Genomic DNA, 20,905 nt, shown 5'->3' with positions numbered 1-20,905 from the left:
TTTCAAAACATTGGAATCAAAAAGAAGAAAAAAAAGGAAAGGAATTTCTAAAAATAGGATCATGTCCTGTTTGTGTTTGTCATCCTTCTTTATTAGGTGCTTATTCTAATATGCATGCTAAATTATTTATTATCGAATTTGATGATTTTATTAGAATTGTTGTTTCATCTGCTAATTTAACTGACTTTGATTGGAGCTTTTTTAAACAATGTATTTGGATACAAGACTTTCCTAAAAAGGAAAATATATCTAATAATAATACAAATCAATTTGAAAATACACTTGTTGAATTTTGGACAAAATTAACAGATGGTATTCCAGGTAATTTTTTGAGAAAATATGATTATTCAAATGCTAAAGGTGAATTAATACCTTCAATTCCTGGATATCATACAAATATAGAAAAAGATAAATATGGACATTTAGCAATTAAAAAAGCAATTGAAAGAATGAATTTTACTAAAAATGAAATATTAAATTTAAAACAATCACCATTATATTATCAAATGTCAAGTATTGGATCAATGAATTTAGATTGGATTAAAGAATTAAGTTCAAGTTTTTATTTAAAAGATTGTAATAATTTTAATATAGTATTTCCTAGTTTGGAAAGTGTATCTTCAAGTCATTTTGGACTTAGATGTGGTGGAATGATACATTTAAAAAGTAAAACATTTGAAACTTCAACATTTCCAAAACATTTAATGACACACTACTCACCAAATCAGGCAAATCATTTAGCACACTCTAAAATATTACTACATTTGGAAAATTTAAAAAATGGTTATATTTTTGTTGGAAGTCACAATTTGAGTCAACCTGCTTTGGGTAAATTACAAAAAAATGGAACACAATTATATATTTCAAATTATGAACTTGGAGTTATTTTTAAATTAAATAATTTTAATTCAGAAAATAATTTAGAAAATAATTCACAAGAAAAGGAAGTAAATAATGAAAATTTAGATAAATATTGTAAATTAAATTTACCATTTAAAATTCCAACCAAGAGAATGGATTTAAAACATGATTCACCTTTCATTTTAGAAACTGTTCAAGATTTATTAGATTAAATTGTAAAATATTTAAAAATACTATTATAAATTTATATAATAATTAATACAATTTTCCATCCATGGATGTTGCTGCTGCTCTTTTTAACAAACCTCCAAACAAAATTGCATCCATTAAAATATTTCTAACTTTTTTAAAAATAAATTTATTATTAAAAAAAAGGTGAAACTCTAACAGCCGAACAAGTTATTGAACAGCTTAATAAACATGAATAATAAGTATACTATTCTTAATAATGAAAAGAACAAGAAGTTGGTTCCATCTAGAGTAAATAAGAAGCAAGAAGTTCAGTTGTACAATGATATTGTTTATGAAATTTTATCTTTTCATAGTGATTTTCACTTTTTAATGAAAACAGGTTTATTAGTCTCAAAACAATGGTTTAATATTATTATGGAAAGAATAAGAAATTTTTCATTTACATGTTTTAGTTTAAAGAAAACTCAGCAATCACTACCTCAGCAATTATCACAGAATATTACTACTTTAATAGTAAATAATAATAGTCGTTGTAATGATATTGATATTAATAATTTACAATTTATTTGTGATAATATGAAACAATTAACACTACTTAAAATAGATTATAATAGAATTAATTTAGAAAGTGCCAAATATTTAACTCGTTTACAAAAGTTAAAACATATTTCTTTATATTCTAATTTGAAATTTGACGAGAAAGCATTGGATTATATTAATCAATTGAAAGAATTGCAATATTTAGGAGTTTACAAAAACAATATTCGTGTTAGTGGTGCTGAAAGTATAAGTAAAATGATTCAATTAACTAATCTTAATATTAGTTCTAATTTTATTGGATCTGAAGGTGCTTACTATATTAGTAAATTACCACATTTAACAATATTAAATATTTGTGAAAATAACATTGGTAGTGATGGAGCTGAACATATTAGTGAATTGAAACAATTAACAAATCTTAATATTGAAAATAATCGAATTAAAGATAACGGTGCTAAATGTATTGGTAAATTGTCTCAGTTAAAAATTCTTAATATTGCCAAAAATAGAATTACTTTTGGTGCTATGTATCTTTTAGCATTGAAACAGTTAACAAATCTTGATATTAGTAGAAATGATTTACAAGCTTTGGGATCCTTTTTCGTTAGTGAAATGAAACAATTAACAAATCTTGATATTAGCTTGAATAATATTGGAACTCAGGGTGCTTTAAATATTAATCAAATGAAACTAGTAAATCGTTATCGTTTTGATTGATTGGTTACTTTAAACAATAATAAATAATATTAGTAATAATTAAATAATATTTTAATAATCTTTATCATATAATTGTTAACAGAATTTTACACAAAATCTGTTCCAAATACATGTTATTATCTTTGTAATATTTTAACGTAAGTTTTGAATTGAATTGTAAACTCGTTTAGTAACACTTGTAAAAGTACCATCATCTATTTTAGAAATTGAAACTCTTTCTATTGACTGAACAGATGCTTTGAATTTTGATTGATAAACTTGTCCTCTCTTTTCAGTTGCAAGATTAAATGGTTCCATTGGTACATTTCTATGATTATTTGTAGTAGTAATAGAACTCTTGAGTGTTGATGAATTAAAATCTGGCATTGGTCTTGCCTTGAAAGAGTGTGGTAATTTTGGTCCAATAATGGTTGATGCTACACACGACGATGCTACAGATGCTGAGGAAAGAATTGAATCTTTAAATGATGATTTAACTTTTGTAATATTTGGTGAAACTGGTACAGTAACTGGTTTGTGTAAAATCTTTGATGTATCTACATTTGTATAGTGATGAATTGGTCTAGCTTTAAATACTCGTAATGTATTTTCCTTTTCATCTTTTTCATTCAATTTAGAATCTAATTGTTTCTTATGAATGGTTCCTCTATTTTCTGTTTCAAGTGAAAATGGTTGTGGAACTGTTATGGTATGAGTAATTTTGGGAATGAATGGTTGAGTTGTAGGTAATGGTCTAGCTCTAAATGTTACATTTGAATGTTGTGAAGAATTGGAAGTATTAGTTTCAGAGTGTTGGTGATGATTATGTAATAAAATAGACCTATTACCTGCTCTGGATTTTGTTAATAATTTTGGGGATTCTGGAATGGTTGTTGATTTTGAAATAATTTTAGATGATTGTACCATATAACTACCAGATAGAATATTATCTAATTTTCTAGCCTTGAATGGTCTTGTAAAATCGCTTGATTGTTGTTGAGGTTGTTGAGTAGTGATATTTGTCGATTCTTCTAATTTTGATTGATCAAATTTTCTCTTCTTACTTCTCTCTTCAGTCATTAAATTAAATTCTTGTGGATGTGTAATATCCTTCTTCATAATCTTTGATAATCCTAATTCACCATGACTTTCAAATATCTTTCTATTAAGTGGTCTAGCCTTGAATGTTGCTGTAGTCAATTGTGCATTTTGTGTCATCATTGTAGTATTAGTACGACTTCTAAATTTAGTTCTCAATTTGAAAGAATTTGGTTTTGTAATCTTCATTGGTTTATGTGGAGTAACCATATCTGGAGTTTGTTTCCATCTTGATGGTATTTGATTTCTCATATCATTAATCTTTTGAAGTATACTCTTATTGAATGGTGAATGTCCACCTGCTACCATTGCTGTACTTCTATCTGTATCTAATACTCTACTATCAGTTCTGAATTTGAATGGTTTAGGTGTTGTAGTATTTGCTATTTTAGTAACAGATTTAAATTTAGTAATATTATCATCTCTATCTTGTACTTTTAAGGTTTTCAAATCAGTGGATGGTCTTGAGGATTTTACAATTGTTAAATTAATTTTACCACCTTTCATAATAGATGATTGTTGTTGTGATTGATTATTAGATTGATTACTAGATTGATTATTTCGTTGTCTAATTCTCTTTTCAGTTTTAAAATTTGGAGTTTGAGGAATGGTCAATTTAGCCAACACTTTCCTTTTAACTTTCTTAACAGGTGTCATTCTAATAGAATTGAATGCATTAATTGTACCTAGAGTTGAATTAGTAGTTGCATTGTATTGTTGTTGTTGATTAGTAGATGATCCCAATGACTCTTGATGAACACTATATTTTGAAATGGTACTAATATCAACAATATTATCATAATTATTCATCATCATCATTTGTTGTTGATTATTAGTATCAGCCTGATTATTAATATCAATATATTTTGGATCGAGAAATTCTAAATGTTGAGCATCAGGAGTAAAGAACCATTGATCAGCATTACTATGATTTAATTCTTCATCTTGTTCATGTTGATGATGATGATGCGGAGGCTTAGATTGATGAGTAAAGGCTTTTCTAGAGAGTTTATCAAAGTCAAAGTATTTTGGAGCATTAAATTCCCATTCTTCTTCTATCAACTCAATCTCCTCTGAAGTGGATTCTAAAATATAGTCTTCTTGTTGTTGTTGTTGTTGCGGACCAGTAGTGTATGATGGAGTTGCACTGGACATTTTTTTTTTAGTTGTGATTTGTTTTGTGTAACGGATTGAATGATAAAATTTTGGCGGGAAGCAAATATTTAACGGATTTTCAATATTTAAAAACACTAAATAGTTGACTATTTACTTCCTTTTCATTTCCAAAGAAAGAATACTTTAAAAGACGTGCAGTGATTTTCAATAATAATAATTGTCTCTCCAGTCTTTCTGGCTGTAAATACCAAACTCAATTACATTTCAGCTAATAATGGGATGAAATCTTTGTGCAACGTATGATGGCTGTACGAAACAGAAATAAAGAAAGCAATGTATAGCCATATCCAACAATTTGTTTATGAAGAAAAGGCATTCTACTTGTTGATCATCTTTTTAATATTGTCGTAATTCACAACACATACTGACAAGGTTAATCTTTGTAAATCTCTAGTAAAGTTTAAAACAATGTAGAAATTATCTTCAGCATGGCCTACAAATTTCCAATTCCGTCCCCTAATTTCTTTAGTTATCACTTGTTTCAAATTGTCCTCTTCAAAGTCTCCAATACATAGCAAGACTAGCTGGTGGAGAATTTTTAAGCTTACCATCCCAGCGCTGGGATGGTCAAAACCAGCTAGACCATATCAAAAACTCGCGACTAAAAATAATCAGCTGGTAAAAACTGACTTCGCAGATTTCAGGTAGCCAAAAAACAATTTTCCAGTCTTGCTATGGAATCTGAATCAATAAAATTCCAAGAAGGGTAAACTTTTGTAAAATAGATATAGTCCCAAAAATCTGATTCATATAAATCTTCAGGCTCTACTTTTAGATAATTATAACCATAGAAACTTGTAAGCAGTTTTAGTTTTCTTCCCTGGTCTATAAAGCAGGCCTTATTTTTTAACCCTCTAATTTCAGGATAGTAAGTTGAGCTTGGGGTCTTCACCTTTCTAACATTTGATTCAAAACCTTTTCTGTTACAAACTTTCCACATTATAGAATAAGGATTAGCTTCTAGCTTTTGTTCATACTTTTTTGTTACTAGAATATATATTGAATCGCAAAAGATTTCAGACTCAAAATTGTGATCAATCACTTCATAACATATTTTAACTTCAAACACTGAAAACATTGAATATTTTTTTGAATCAACAAGTGAAATACCTTCTCTCATTAATGGCTTTGTAATATTAACACTATTAGTATCGAGAATAAAACAACCAGATCTCCAGCTTGATAATTGAATTGAAATTATTGGATATTCACCCTTCCTTGGAATGTATGGGTTATTTTTGTAATCATCAGTTTCACAAACAAATGTAATTTTGTAACCATCTTCCAGAAATAAAGTGAATAAATGATCATGACTCAATAGCATAGTATTTGTATCCCAATCACCTACTTTAATATTGTAATAATCCCTCTGCACTAATAGCTCTTCCATGAAAGTACAATCTTCAACCAATTTAACTTGATCAAATAGTTTGTCAATGAGAAGAAACCTCTTGATTGAGTGTTCTCTTCCTAATGATGCTATAAATAGATAAATAGGAAAAACTAGTTCAAAAACAAAATTTCATGCTGACGGACGGGATCGAACCGGCGACCAATGGCTTATTAGACCAACGCTCTACCGACTGAGCTACGCCAGCTTACATTCTTGGTAAAAAAACCTAAATAATTCTCTAATATAACAAATAATGTTTGGAAGTCATTTACAACACATTAAATATTATACCGACTGAGCTACAACGAATTAATTAAATAATATTTCAATCTTTTTCATTTTAGATTTTTCATATAAAAAAAATACAAAAATTTGATCAAAGATCACCAACTATTTCAATCACTCATTTTTGATCACAACTTATTAAAATAGTTATTAATGATGATGATGAATACAATTCCCCTTCTAATATTGGGAATACAAACGACACCAGTCTACGTTCCTCATTCCGATTTTATGCCCTCTCCTCTTCATCCAAATATCAATACAACAACAATTGATCGGTCGGTGAGGAGTGTTAGTTGTGGTGGAACTTTTTTTGTGGTGCGATTGTGGGATTCTATTGGTAATCAAGCATTGAATAATGCTGCTGCTGAAGAGTTGTATATCAAGTTTTCAACACCTAAAACAACTCAATCACCCTACTTTAAATCACTTAATTATGTTGTGATGAATGATGCATTTCGGAATGTGAATGGTGGTGGTGATACGAGTGTGGATGTGTTGAATAATGATAGTAATCCGTTTTATCAATTGGATTATCGATTGGCTATAGAAGAATTGAAATTGGGAAATTGTTATCAAGTGGAAAATGTGTTTTGTAATCAGGTATTCATAATATTACAAATGAGGAATAAGTTGATATTGGCTATTGAAAGTTCATCTGGAACTTTACACAAGTCAAAGAAATTTATGGATGATTCCAGTTTGGGGATTAAGGAAATTGTGAGTGGACCTCTTGCACTTCATATTCTCGTTCGTGGAACTGATAATATGGTGTATTATTTTCGTGCTGATGCTAGCTCGTTTTCAGAGGATCCAAAATTACATTTGGATTTAACAGAGAGGAAGTATGTCATGTCGGCATTGAGTGGGAGATCAACATTTGTAGTTTATGAAACTCAGGATCGAAAACATCAAATTCTCTGTCATGGTGATGATCAATTCCGTACACAAAATGGTCAAGTATCCAATGACAAGTTCACTGAATTGAAAACGCCATTTCAAGGAGAAAGAATTAATCAAATCAAATGTGGATATTTTCACACGGGAGTTTTATTGGAGAATGGAGATGTTTACATGTGTGGTAAGTAATTTTATTGCTTTCAAACTCATTCAAAATATGATGATTCAGGTTATAATACCTATTCACAATGTGGAAGTCATGGTCCAGATCAGTATTTCCAAAAGATTAATTTTCCATCATTCCCCTTACGACCATATCTGACATCAGATAGTCCCGTTTATGAAGGCAACTCTACAAGCCAACACAAATTCCAACCAAATAGAATAATTTGTTCCTCAATTGCAACAACATTTATCAATGATCATGGATTTATCATTGTTGGAGATTCTGCAAATTCCTCTTCGAAAAAGTACATATTTGCTGATGATGGTGTCAATATAGTCAACTGTATTTATCATGCATTTGGAAAAGAGGAAATGTTAAATAATTATGAAACGAATAGTGTCGAATGTGGTGGATGGCACTTTGTAGTCTACAATAAGAAGCTAATGGACAGCAAATGTCTCAAATATTTCAACGAAAATTTGAAAAAGATTGTTTCAACAGATGAAAATTGCTTTTCAGACCTAATTGTAAAATATTAAATTTATTGACTTGTAAATTTAATTGGAAATATTGCAAGACGCCATTATGAACACTAATCTGTAATAGCACCAATAACCTCCTCAACAATTGTATTCTTGTGTGTTGCAGTATAATTTTGTGAATTGGAAAATAAGTGATAATGATGTTTTGACATGACGATAATGAGAGATTTTATAAACTTCTTATTACTCACACTACCTTTCATATCACTCAATAACTTATTCTTCAAATCTGTAATAAATGATTCTGATTCAATTAGTGTATTTTTATCTATTCATTAACACACATTTAAAATAAAAATTAAATATATTGAAATAATTAAATATATTGTAACATACCTCTCCATTCAATTTTCTCAGTCTTGTTCTTAATTATTTTAAAACTAGTTGAATCATAATGGTATCCATTAAAACATGTCACTTCAAGTATTACATTCAATATTTCATTATTATTTGTTTTAAAATTACATTCTGAATAAATTTTCATTTCAGTTAAAATTTCTTTACTTTTTATGGAAACTGAAAAACCCTTCCTATCATTATCATTTAATTGTTTCCTTTTCAAATATTTTTCTACCTTTGATTTAGTATGAAACCATAATCACTAGTATCAAATTTTACTAATTTTCCAGAATATTTCATACAGAAATTTCGCAAATCAATTAAACTTTTCAAATATTGACTAGAATTGAAATGATTTGATTGTGATGGTTGATGAAATTGTATTCACAAGTTGTTCCATCTTTTTAATTCCATCTAATTCATAATGTGAATGACAATTTTTACGAATAGAACTCACATCATTCGCAGAATTATTTTTGGATGATAATAAATTAAAATTAACATCTTGTAATTGTAAAAATTGTAAAATATCAACTATTGCATATTTCTTTCCATTAAATTCATTAATATTAATATAGAATGAGCATGAACAAATCATTAGAAATGTAACAAAATCATTCAAATTCCAATTTGAAGGAATATCCAATAAGGAAAATACATTATTCAATGCTTCCTTATTATGAAATACTTTATCTGATTCATAAGTATCAGTTAATATCAATGTTTCCATTCCTTTTTCAGTGCTATTTGTCGTCAAATAATAATAAACATGACATGTATCATCTCTACTATATATAGTCTTGACATGATGTTGAAATAATTTCACATATCCATTTCCATCTTTTCTTTTTATAGATAATTCACAAACACTTCCTTGTGAATGACCTAATTTTACAGATGCCCAACTTGTAAATTTAACATTTTCATCCTTAAATAATTGTTTATAATTTTTCAATGTTTTTAAATTTTCATCTTCATCATCAATATAAAGATTCATCAGAGTGGAATGATTATTTGATATCAATTCATTATTTAATATTTGTGCATTTAAATGAAGTATACATCCATTAATAAATTGCATGGTGGATGGTTTTGTAGATTTTTCACTTAAATAATTTTTAATTAAATTTTTAAAGAGGAGAAATAGTTGAAATTGATATTTGCATTGATATTGTAAATGACTATTATATCCAATGTAGAGTTCATTGGTAAAAGCTGAATGAACAAGTCTAAATGATAATTGATCACTATTTGGTAAATACATGAAAATATTATGTAATATAATAGTATTTAACCATTTTGTAAAATGATAATTAGAATGTTGAATAATTAATACATTAGTATTGATAGATTGTGTTGAACGTTTAGAATCATTCAATTTTCTCTTCTTTCTATGGCGTTGACGAACTTTGTTTGCATAATAATTCAAATCTTTTTCTTCATCTTCATCTTCATCGGAATCTTCCTCATCTTCCTCATCGTCAGAATTTATACGACCTTTCTTTTCCAAATATCATCATCTTCATCATCGGAATCCTCTTCTTCATCTTCATCATCCTCATCCTCATAATAATCGGAATCGTCATCTTCATAAATATACAATTCCTTTCCATGTAATAATGCATTTCTAATTTTTTGAGCATCATCATCATCCCAATCCTCATATTCACTATTTTCATAATAGTGTTCGTCTGCATCAAGTAATATGCTCTCTAAACTTGATTCTTGCTCTTTTAATTCCTTTTCCCATGATTTAATTAGTTCCAAGTTAACTTGATGGGATGATGAATGTTCTGTTGTTTTGAAATGATCATACCAACAAGAATTGCCATATCGACAACAACCTTGCAACCAATATCTACAAACAACCATTTTTTTTTAAAATTTTAAAATGGTAATTATTTCATCTTCTTATGGAAATCTAATTTATTGAGGCAGAAAATTCGATTTCTTTTATTTGGAATAAAGTTATTGAACATGTTCTAGATTTTCCATTTCATCATCGGATTGATCGTACTGTTCATAAGGATCTTCTATTGTTGGAACAAAAGGTCCATCTAAGCTTAAATGAAACATGGAATAACGTTGAACGTCAGAAATATGAGGGTAGTTGTGTTTGTTACATATTTCCTTAAACAAACAAAGATATTCTTTTTCTTTCTGTGATTTGGTAAGATTTAACATTTGTTCAATTTTTTCAAGCCTTTTTGAGTTGTTGATGTTTAAATCTAAACTTTGTTTTTCCTTCTCCAATTCAGCTTGAATTATTTTAACGTTTTTTTCAAACACCAATGTCAATAATGAGGCAAATTGAGTATGGTAATTCTTAATTGCTTTTGCTATTGGAATATCAGGATGCAAGTATTCTAAAAATAAGCTTGATAAGGTATTGTTGTATGCATTAATACTAAATACATCTGATTTGGTAGTTGTAATAGGATAGCTTATTTGAAACTCAACTTTTTGTTGTTTTTTTAAAACCAATTGCAAAACACTGTTAAAATTGTGAATAGCATTGCAAAGCACAACATAACGTTCTTCACGTTCTAGAGGATCGAAATTTGATAACATTGTTTCACTGATACTTGAAAGCCTATGAGCTCTATTAAAGAATGCATGAGTAGTTCCATCACCATAAACAACAGGGCTTGCAGTATTACATGTAGACAATCTTCTGGCTACATATTGAGCAAACAAAGTTTCTTCACATTCATCTTCATAATCAGAAGTAATCATTAATAACAATCGGTCACCAATAGCCACCATCAATCTTTCTGCTTCACTTGGAAATATTAAATTAACGTCCGAAATGATTATGAATGAATCTTTGAGCAATTGAATTGAATTAATCTTATTTCCAAGATCAAAAAATAAAAGGCTAGTTATTATTAAATTGGAAGTGGTAAAATCTTCCAAAAGCAACTTGTTGCACGTATCAATTAATTCCTCAGATTTACCAAGAGAACAATAACAAAACGCCAATACCTGACGACATATTCTTTTCAAATTAGAATCGTTTGTTGTGTTCAATGTTGAGGTTATGGAGGGCAAATTAAGTTCTAATATCTTCTCACCACTCTCATTGTTCACTAGAGCTTGTAGATTTGATATTAGTGGTTGTATGTTGTTGATATTTGCATCAATGAAAGCAAGTTCTAAGGACTTCTCTAATTGTTCATCCTTCTTTGACATCTCATTCTCCGAAAGGTGTTTCATTGTGTTCATAGATACTCTTTTTACTAACACTTCAACACCCAACTCTAGAGTATTGAATAATAATGCTCCATAGTTTTGGTGTGGCATAAAGTTTTCGTCATACGAATAAAATTTGTTATGACCATCGGTACCAGAGTAGCTTGTCATATTTTGTTGAACTTGTATAAACCTATTATGTTTGTGAAATATTAGAAATCAATTTGGGTAGTTAATTGAATTTCAAAAGTATTATACAATGTACGTAAAATATTCCAATCCATACACCACCACTTGTTGGACTTAATAAATCAAAATGAATGTTGATTATTGCCAAATATTATACCACTACACCAATCCTGATGAGAGTATATTAATATCCAGTATCCATCCTAAACCACTTTTTGGATGTTGGTGAATAAAAAATCGGCAAAAAGCTAAATTGAACCAAAAAGCCAAAAACTAAAGCCAAAAATAAGTCAAGAAATTTCCACTAAAAAATAAACTTTTGAAAAAATACAATATTCCAAATTTATATCGAAAAATGTTGATTTATTGCAATTAGTATTGATAATAATCTAATTAATATTCGTAAAGTGATTTGACTGCATTCCTTGTTGACAAATGACAATTACTCAAACACGACACATTTTCAAATAATATTATCCAATCCGATGAGATTTATCCAAAAAGCCAAGCCCGTAAAAATTCAACCAGATTGCCCTTTTTAAAAAGCCATATCCAAAAAAAGCGGTTTGGGATAGATATTGGATATTAATATACTCTCATCCTGATTACCAAAGGAAAGACATTGATTTATAAATATTGCAATATTAGAATTACATCTCTTATTATTTCAAAACACTCTCACATCCTTCATCCTTTAAATAATATTAAATTGTAAATATATTATTAAATAATTATTGAATATACTTTTAATAAACATACCATGAGTTGGAATTAAATCCACACATAAATTGTATCAGTGTAATGTTGTTGATTCTGATTGACATGAGGAGATTGTCCATTAATTGATAATATAAAGTGTTAACAACATAATAATATTATGACAAGAAGCAATGATGAAGTAAATTGCATTTTTTTAATAAATGAAAGTTGATGATGCTTACAACACACTATCCAAATATATTCAATAATTCATTACAACTTGGTTCTCCACATTCCATTTCAATTCCAAATTCAAATTGACTGAATTCCAACTAAATTTAAAAAAAAATGCAAAATCCCAACCTTCTCTATACCAACTATTTAATCTGTGTTATGGTAGGCCTTCGTGGTAGTGTCGTAGAATGTAATAAATTTGTGGAAAGTCTTGGCAGTTCAATCATTTCCAAATCATCATCTCTTCTCTCCTCTCAAGAATCACTCTTTCTCAATAGTTCATTCCTATCAGAACAACGTCGTCGTCATGGTGGTGGTGGAGGTGAATTTAAATTCAGAATGAATCAGAGAATTGCATTCCTTCAAGGAAATTCATTCACTCAATGGTCCAAGAATGATTATTTTAAAAATGTTAAGGAATTTAATTATGGTACTTTTGAGAATGGTGTGAAAGAATTCTCGAGAGCAGATCAACTTTACATTTTGAATGAGAAGGAACAATTGGAATCAGGTGGATATGAAGCGATTTTATTATCATGGAGTAAAGTTGACATGTCATACAAGAGAGAGAAGGTAATTGAGAATTTGAAAAGGAATTTTAAAGAATTTGAATGAACCATTGTTTTATAAAAATAACAGTATATTACAGTATGGTTTTGCCAAAGAGTTGCATACCGACTCTCAATTTCAATACCAAATGAAGGAAGATAAAAGATTCGTAATCGGTCAATTTCATTAATTTATTGTTAATAAATCTTTTAAAAAGTTTGGATCATTTTCATTACTATTTGTCTGTCTATTATTATGTAAAGCCAAATTCATTCCATTATTATCACTTGATGTTCTTTTTAATTTTTGATGTTCAAATGATAATAAAAATTCTCTCTGAATATCTGTAATTTCCACTTGATTTAATAAAGTTAAATCTGAACTACTTGAAACAATGATTTGATCTCTCATTTTATAAGAATCGCATACAGAATTTCCAATTAAATTTAAAGAGTGTAATTGTCTATTACTTTCTAAAATGAATAAAATTTGATCCATTTTATCAATTCTGTTTTTACTCAAATCCAATTCAATTAAATTTTCTAAAAATCCAATAGAAAGTGAATCTTCAATCTTGTTATTACTTAAATCCAATAAAGTTAATGAATTTGAAAGTGATTTCATTGAATCTGAATCTAAAATCATTGAATTTTCAATATCTTGTTGTTGTAAATGTAATTCTTGTAGTTTTTGTAATTTTGTTAAATTTTCAACAATTTTAATTCTATTATTATTTAAATATAATTGTTGTAAATTAACCAATTCATCCAATCCTTCAATTTTTTCAATTAAATTGTGATGTAAATGTAAATGTATTAATTGTTTGTTATTATTTAATCCTTCTATTTTAGTAATTCTATTATCATATAAATATAAAACTCTTAAATTTGGACAATGTTCTAAATTAATAATTTTAGAAATATTACATGAATCAAAATGTAAATGTGTTAGTGATTTTAAAAATGATCGAATTGATTCACCTGATTGAATTTTTTTAAGTGATTTTTTCATTATTAATTCTCTCGATATATCACCTTGTTTAAATACTATATTAGTTTCATTTTGTGTTTTTTGATTTTTTAATTCTTCCTTCTTTTTTTCTTCTTCAATTTCTTCTTGTTTTTTAGCTCTAATTTTAATTTCTAATTTTTGTACAAGTGTTGATGTTTTTGAAGGTAATTTATCCATTACATTTAAATCAAATAATTCCTTTCCCATTGATTTATGCATTATTGCTAATAACTCAATACATGAATCTTTAACTTGAACTGTTTTATGTGTTAAACATTCATTTAAAAAATCTAAAAATTGAATTGAAACTTCTAAACTACTATTATTCAATCCATGTTTTAAAACAAGTGATTCTACAAGTGAAATTCTACCTTGAATAGCTTTAGGTGATAATGGTTTACCTGAATTAATTGATAGTAATGCATAATTAAATACTAATTTAGAAATTACTTTAACTGTTGACATTTTTGTTACTGCTTGTATAGCACTCTTAGAGTTTCTTTCATTTGAATCAATTACTTTAGTCATCAATAATGGTAATATTTGTGAAAGACCTTCTTTTAAATGTGTTATATTCTTTGCTTGTTGTACTGGTGCTGATTCAACTAATAAAATACATGTTGAATATGCTAATTGCACTATTTTAATAATTTTATCAACTAGTGTCATTCTTAGAATAATAGCAAGTACTTTTAATACTCTTGTCTTTTCAATTGGTAAATTTACACTTGGAAAAATCATAAATCCATGTGGTAAATTAGATGATTGATTAATCCATACATTTAAACGTGTTAGAAATTCTTCTCTTTCTTGATGTTTACTTGATATTAATAATAGGTACATTTCTTCGCCACACAATTCTTTAATTAGTTCAGCCTCTTCTTCCTTACTTAGAACTGTTTGAAGAAGATTTGATGAAGATGAAGCAGATGAGAGTGCAATGGATGAACTTGTTGATTTGATTGAGTTACTTGTTGTACTACTAACTGTTGTGGCAGCACTAGTCAATCTCTTACTGATAGCAGCAGAAGAGGAAGAACTTTCAACTCCACTTCGAGTAGTGAGTTGTGTTCCAGAGGATTGTTTTGTGAGTGGTGTACTACTTTTAATTGGTGCATTGTTAGCTTGTCTCTGACTACTTGTACTATTGGCTGATGATGAAGATGATTTTGATGATTTAGGTGATGTATTTGAAGGCTTACTATTGGTTGTAGAAGTAACAACATTATTTGTTGTAGAATTAGTGGTAGGAGAAGATGAACCACCATTTGAAGTTGTATTAGTTGATGTATTTGAGTTTTGTTTTCCAACTCCAACAACATTGAATGATAATTCTCTCCTATTAATGTTTTGTTGTTGATTGAATCCACGTGGATTGTTGGAGGACATTTTTTTACTTTGAATAAATTGTACAAAAAATGGCGGGAAATGTGTTTTGCATGATTGCATCTAATTGGTTATCAAAATATTAAAATTTATATATTTGGAAATTTAAAATGATATTTAAAGGTTGATTGTTGTAACAAGAAAGTAAAAAATTACAATTTCAATTTTAGTAAGGATTACTGCTAGTAATATTTATCTAAAAATTAGAAATACATTATACATATTTCTTGCAATTTAAAATTTAATTAGAATGATCAAGATTTTTGCAACTACTGTTAATATCATTGTAATGATAACAATAAAGAGTATTAAATAGTATTGAAAAGGAATGAGTAATATATTATATTAATAACCCATCAATACATCCTCAATTGTTTAATACATTTATTCCTTATCTTCTATTTCATTCTTAGAAATAAACAATCATCTCATACTAATTTAACACTGTACAAAAAGTCCCTCACCACAGTACATGAATATTCCTTTGTTGCGTTTCTAATTAGAATCCAAGTTCGTACTTCAATGGATGACGAGCGACACAAGCCTTTCAAAGTTACTGTGAGGCGCAGAGATTGTGACCTCCAATAAGTACGTAGCAAGACAGTGTTTATTTATTTTTAAAAAATATTCAAACACATAACAATTAAAGGTTAGTACTCAAGCTTGCTAAGAAAATTTTAGGCTAATTGTTTTATTATTCATTCATCATCATTTGCTCTCTACATGATGACGATCAATGATAATTCATTATACTCTTCTACGAATAATATTTTAACAACAATAACAAAATCATCATCAATGATTAATCCTTGGTACTAATTATTGTCAAATGATATTATTAAATATTCATCTTCACTACTATAATACTTCCAAATATTTATAATATATTTAAAATATAGATGAAGAAACTTTGGGTTATTGGTACACAAACAATTAAAACAAAACTTGGTAAAGCTGAACAAACTGAAGATGAAGAATTTTCCATTCTCTCTAACAAGTTTAAATCAGCAGAAAAGGCTTGTGAAAATTTTGTTAAACATTCTAATCAATTGATTGAAAATTTCCATGCCTTTTCAACAACATTGGCCTTTTTAGCAGAAGATTTCCGTGATGTTAATACTCAAGGATCAGCTAGAATTGAACAAGCAGGTATGGTCTTGGAAAAGGTATCCAAATCTGTTGAAACTAATTGTGTTCTTCCATTCCAATCCAATGTAACACAAACCGTTGTTAATCCTGCTAACGAATATTTTGTTTTATTCGAACCTGTTAAAAAGATTTTTAAAGAAAGAAAAGATTTAACACTTCAATATGATTATTATAGACAACAAGTTGAAAAGTTAACTGAAAAACAATCAAAGAATCCACTTGAATTACCAAAGGCTAAAGAGAAGATGAATACTTTTAAAGAAAAATGGGAAGAAGTTAATATTATGTGTAAACAACATATTTTAGAAATTTTGGAAAAGGAACAATCTGTTTATGAACCTGCTATACAACAACTTTGTGCAAATTTAATTGAATGGAATTCAGCATTGTCTCAAACAATGTTAGAATTGAAGAATCATTCTTCCACTTTAATTGTTTCACCTGTTCAAAGTAGTTCATCCTCCAGCACTGCTAATAGTAGCGCACATATTCAACCAACTTCATCTCAAAGCAAGTCTAGAAGTGCAAGTGTTATGGTTTCACCTAATGTATCATCATCATCATCATTGAGTATTCCAAAACAATTTGATTGTGAATGGTTCTATGTTGATAGTAATGTTGAAACTCAAGGTCCAGTTTCATTCAAGGCTATGCAACAAAAATTCAAATCAGGTGAAATTCAAAGTGGTACCCATGTTTATGGTGGTGATTTGAGTGATTGGGTTCAAATTAGAACTGTTGCTGGTCTTGAAGCTGCTCTTAAACAATAATTTTATTCAATAGAGAAAATGATTGTATTTTTATTCTAATAATAAATTGTATTATTTATTAATTTAACAATAAACATGAAAATTTTAATACTAACATTGATGATAATAAGAATTTGAATCTCAATGAATTTGGTCACATATTTTTCATAATTCTTGAGGTTATGAGTATCTGGAAGTGGGATATTTCTTAATCCGCATAATCCAGAGTACTAATTTTACCATTTCCTTGGAGTGAGACGTATAATTAACTGAGATATGTTCATTAAGACTTACTATTAAATAGAATCATTCTTATTAATGTTCAACCATTCAAATTGAAAATCAATTATATTGAAATGATTATTAATTAACCAATCAAAATTTTCAACTACACCACAAATGCAACTGGTCTCTAGTTTACAACAAGAATCATTCCGTTGCTTAAAACTCCGTCTTGGTTTTTAAAAAAAAATCTCTCATCATTCTCTCCGTTATTATCATCACAACAATAACAATCTATAATCTATTATTATTATTATTATTATCAATCATTAAATAACAACAATTCTATTCGTAGTAATATATTTAATTATTATTAACTTTAAATGATGGAACAACAATTAACAACTAAAGAATTAATTAGTAAATATTTTTGTCAGGGCATTCCACAAACTATTTTACCACCTGCACTCAATTATAGTGAAATGAGAGATTCTACTGTACCTCATGCACCTATTAAAAATATAAATCTAATTCTTCCCTCCAAACAAGATCAACAATTGGCCATTAAAAATGCACTTCGTTATTTTCCTCAACATTTTCATAGAGAATTGGCCAATGAATTTGCCTATGAATTAAAAACATTTGGTCATATTTATATGTATAGATTTAGACCATCACGTTTTTTAGAAATGAAAGCCTATTCATTATCAGATTATACAAATAAGAATAATTGTGAACAAGCTTGTGCAATCATGTTAATGATTTGTAATAATTTAGATGTTAAAATTGCACAATATCCACATGAATTAGTAACATATGGTGGAAATGGAAGTGTTTTTTCAAATTGGGCACAATTTTTATTAACCATGAAATATTTAAGTGAAATGAATGAAAATCAAACACTTACAATGTATAGTGGTCATCCAATGGGTTTATTTCCAAGTTGTCCTGAAAATCCACGTTGTATTATTACAAATGGATTAGTTGTACCTAATTATTCATCACGTGATGATTATGAAAGATTATATGCTTTAGGTAATACTATTTATGGTCAAATGACTGCTGGTAGTTATTGTTATATTGGTCCACAAGGTATTGTACATGGTACTACTCTTGTTGTTTTAAATGCAGGTAGAAAATATTTAAATTTAAATGATTTAAGTGGAAAGGTTTTTATTACATCTGGTAGGTTTTTATTTTTTTTATTAATATTTTAATTAATATTTTTATTTAATATTTTAATTAATTTTAATTAAATTTAAATTTAAAAAAGGACTTGGTGGAATGTCAGGAGCACAACCTAAAGCAGGAGTGATTAGTGGATGTATAACAGTAGTAGCAGAAGTGAATGAATTAGCATTAAAAAAGAGATATGAACAAGGATGGTTATTAGAAAGTGTTGGTAATGATTTAGAAAAATGTATTGAAAGAATTAAACAAGCACGTTTATTAAAACAAGTAACATCAATTGGATATTTAGGAAATATAGTTGAATTATGGGAAAGATTAGCTAATGAAGATGAATTACTTGTTGAATTAGGAAGTGATCAAACATCACTTCATAATCCATATCAAGGTGGATATTATCCAGTTGGTTTAACATTTGAAGAATCAAATCAATTAATGAAAGATAATCCAAATGAATTTAAATTAAAAGTATCAGAAAGTTTAAAAAGACAAGTTAATGCTATTAACAAATTAGTTGAAAAGGGAATGAAATTTTGGGATTATGGTAATTGTTTTTTATATGAAGCTAATAGAGCAGGTGCTGATATTTGTAATCAAGATGGTAATTTTAAATATCCTTCCTATGTACAAGATATTATGGGTGATATATTTTCATTGGGTTTTGGTCCTTTTAGGTTTGTTTTATTTTTTTTATTTTTTAAATTTATATTTTATATTTTAATTATTTTTTAATTTAATTTTATTAATTTAATTTTAATTTAATATTTAAAAAGATGGGTATGTTTATCTGGTAATGAAAAAGATTTAGAAGAAACAGATAAAATAGCAGCTCAAGTGATTGAAAGATTAATGAAAAATCCATCACTTGGTGAAAAATCACATTTACAATATCAAGATAATTATAAATGGATAGTACAAGCAATGGAAAATAAGTTAGTAGTTGGATCACAAGCAAGAATATTATATTCAGATATAGAAGGTAGAGTTGAAATAGCCTTAGCATTTAATAAGGCAATTAGAGAAGGTAAAATTAGTGGGTCAATTGCATTAAGTAGAGATCATCATGATGTATCAGGTGCAGATTCACCATTTAGAGAAACATCAAATATTTATGATGGTAGTAATATTACATCTGATATGGCAGTTCATACATTTACAGGTAATTCAATGCGGGGTGCAACATGGTGTGCTCTTCATAATGGTGGTGGTACTGGTTTTGGATTGGCAATTAATTGTGGATTTGGTTTAGTTTTAGATGGATCACAACAATCAGATGAGAGAGCTAGAAATGTTTTATTTTGGGATGTTGCTAATGGTATTGCTAGAAGAAGTTGGTCTGGTAATGATAATGCTTTTGAAACTATTCATAGAGCAATGCAATTCAATTCAAATTTAAATGTTACCATTCCAAATCATTGTCATTTAAATGATAATGATTTTAATTTATAATTATTATTATAATTATATTTAAATTAAAAATATAAAGTAAATATTTAATATTTTAATATCAATGATATTTAATTACTAACTATTAACACTACAATTATTATTGAATCATAATGATGATTAAAATTTTTAAATATTCACATTTATTTCATCCTAATAGTATCAAAATTTTTTTGGAAAGTGGGCTACATATTCATAATTTGTTATTCTTTGCAAAATATCACACGCACCAAAATTCATACCATCATTATATGGAGATGCTAAAAATGTTCCTGTATTGTTGGCAACAAGTATTTGTAAATTTGGAAATAATGGTTGCAACCACCATTTATGGTTATTATCCCGATTATTACGAACCATTAAAGTTTTCAATTTTGGTAAATTTGATATTTGAAAGAAATTTAATTGTTTCAAATTATCTGAATAAATTGAAAGTGTAGTTAGTGAATTAAAAGTAAAAGATGTTTCACTTTTATGTTCCAATCTAATGTAAAGATATTCTAAATTTGGTAATTTACAAAGTAATTTCAAATCAGTTGCATAAATATTATGAGAATGAAATGTTAATTCTCTCAATGTTAATATTTTAGAAATGTGATGAAATATCCTATAATTTTCGACAGGAATTCTAAGAATTAATATTTCTAAATTTAATTGACTCAATTCAGATAAATCTAAATTATGGTAAGATCAAAACAAAAAT

The 20,905-nt window shown here is 27.9% G+C and overlaps 10 protein-coding genes and 1 non-coding gene across 11 annotated transcripts; 6 read left to right on the top strand and 5 right to left on the bottom strand.

Moving 5' to 3' along the window:
- Positions 1-110: 110 nt before the first annotated feature.
- NAEGRDRAFT_62335 (uncharacterized protein) lies at positions 111-1,073 on the top strand (the record flags this gene model as incomplete). Its single annotated transcript, XM_002682440.1, has 1 exon — positions 111-1,073. The coding sequence occupies one exon, from the start codon at positions 111-113 to the stop codon at positions 1,071-1,073; it is 963 nt and encodes a 320-aa protein (XP_002682486.1).
- A 208-nt stretch (positions 1,074-1,281) lies between these two features.
- On the top strand, positions 1,282-2,310 carry NAEGRDRAFT_62334 (uncharacterized protein; the record flags this gene model as incomplete). The annotated part of the gene is made up of 1 exon (XM_002682439.1): positions 1,282-2,310. The coding sequence occupies one exon, from the start codon at positions 1,282-1,284 to the stop codon at positions 2,308-2,310; it is 1,029 nt and encodes a 342-aa protein (XP_002682485.1).
- A 132-nt stretch (positions 2,311-2,442) lies between these two features.
- Positions 2,443-4,542, bottom strand: NAEGRDRAFT_45723 (uncharacterized protein; the record flags this gene model as incomplete). Its single annotated transcript, XM_002682240.1, has 1 exon — positions 2,443-4,542. The coding sequence occupies one exon, from the start codon at positions 4,540-4,542 to the stop codon at positions 2,443-2,445; it is 2,100 nt and encodes a 699-aa protein (XP_002682286.1).
- A 1,546-nt stretch (positions 4,543-6,088) lies between these two features.
- On the bottom strand, positions 6,089-6,161 carry NAEGRDRAFT_t25. The gene has a single exon. It is a non-coding gene; the product is annotated as a tRNA-Ile (tRNA).
- Positions 6,162-6,400: 239 nt separating this feature from the next.
- Positions 6,401-8,100, top strand: NAEGRDRAFT_56723 (uncharacterized protein; the record flags this gene model as incomplete). The annotated part of the gene is made up of 2 exons (XM_002682438.1): positions 6,401-7,322; positions 7,371-8,100. 2 exons carry the CDS (start codon positions 6,401-6,403, stop codon positions 7,844-7,846), a joined length of 1,398 nt encoding a protein of 465 aa, XP_002682484.1. The 3' UTR covers positions 7,847-8,100.
- Positions 8,101-9,676: 1,576 nt separating this feature from the next.
- On the bottom strand, positions 9,677-10,060 carry NAEGRDRAFT_62331 (uncharacterized protein; the record flags this gene model as incomplete). The annotated part of the gene is made up of 1 exon (XM_002682239.1): positions 9,677-10,060. One exon carries the CDS (start codon positions 10,058-10,060, stop codon positions 9,677-9,679), a length of 384 nt encoding a protein of 127 aa, XP_002682285.1.
- A 96-nt stretch (positions 10,061-10,156) lies between these two features.
- On the bottom strand, positions 10,157-11,551 carry NAEGRDRAFT_45720 (uncharacterized protein; the record flags this gene model as incomplete). The annotated part of the gene is made up of 1 exon (XM_002682238.1): positions 10,157-11,551. One exon carries the CDS (start codon positions 11,549-11,551, stop codon positions 10,157-10,159), a length of 1,395 nt encoding a protein of 464 aa, XP_002682284.1.
- A 1,065-nt stretch (positions 11,552-12,616) lies between these two features.
- NAEGRDRAFT_62329 (uncharacterized protein) lies at positions 12,617-13,117 on the top strand (the record flags this gene model as incomplete). Its single annotated transcript, XM_002682437.1, has 1 exon — positions 12,617-13,117. The coding sequence occupies one exon, from the start codon at positions 12,617-12,619 to the stop codon at positions 13,115-13,117; it is 501 nt and encodes a 166-aa protein (XP_002682483.1).
- Positions 13,118-13,237: 120 nt separating this feature from the next.
- On the bottom strand, positions 13,238-15,451 carry NAEGRDRAFT_45719 (uncharacterized protein; the record flags this gene model as incomplete). Its single annotated transcript, XM_002682237.1, has 1 exon — positions 13,238-15,451. The coding sequence occupies one exon, from the start codon at positions 15,449-15,451 to the stop codon at positions 13,238-13,240; it is 2,214 nt and encodes a 737-aa protein (XP_002682283.1).
- Positions 15,452-16,347: 896 nt separating this feature from the next.
- On the top strand, positions 16,348-17,427 carry NAEGRDRAFT_56722 (uncharacterized protein; the record flags this gene model as incomplete). Its single annotated transcript, XM_002682436.1, has 1 exon — positions 16,348-17,427. The coding sequence occupies one exon, from the start codon at positions 16,348-16,350 to the stop codon at positions 17,365-17,367; it is 1,020 nt and encodes a 339-aa protein (XP_002682482.1). The 3' UTR covers positions 17,368-17,427.
- A 527-nt stretch (positions 17,428-17,954) lies between these two features.
- On the top strand, positions 17,955-20,205 carry NAEGRDRAFT_29995 (uncharacterized protein; the record flags this gene model as incomplete). Its single annotated transcript, XM_002682435.1, has 3 exons — positions 17,955-18,753; positions 18,842-19,430; positions 19,530-20,205. The coding sequence occupies 3 exons, from the start codon at positions 17,955-17,957 to the stop codon at positions 20,203-20,205; spliced, it is 2,064 nt and encodes a 687-aa protein (XP_002682481.1).
- Between the last annotated feature and the right edge of the window lie 700 nt (positions 20,206-20,905).

Source organism: Naegleria gruberi (genome assembly GCF_000004985.1).
Source record: "Naegleria gruberi genomic scaffold NAEGRscaffold_3, whole genome shotgun sequence".
NCBI classification, from domain to species: Eukaryota; Heterolobosea; class Eutetramitea; order Acrasida; family Naegleriidae; genus Naegleria; species Naegleria gruberi.
The sequence above is the reverse complement of the archived record's forward strand: the minus strand, read 5'-3'. Positions and strand labels throughout refer to the sequence as shown.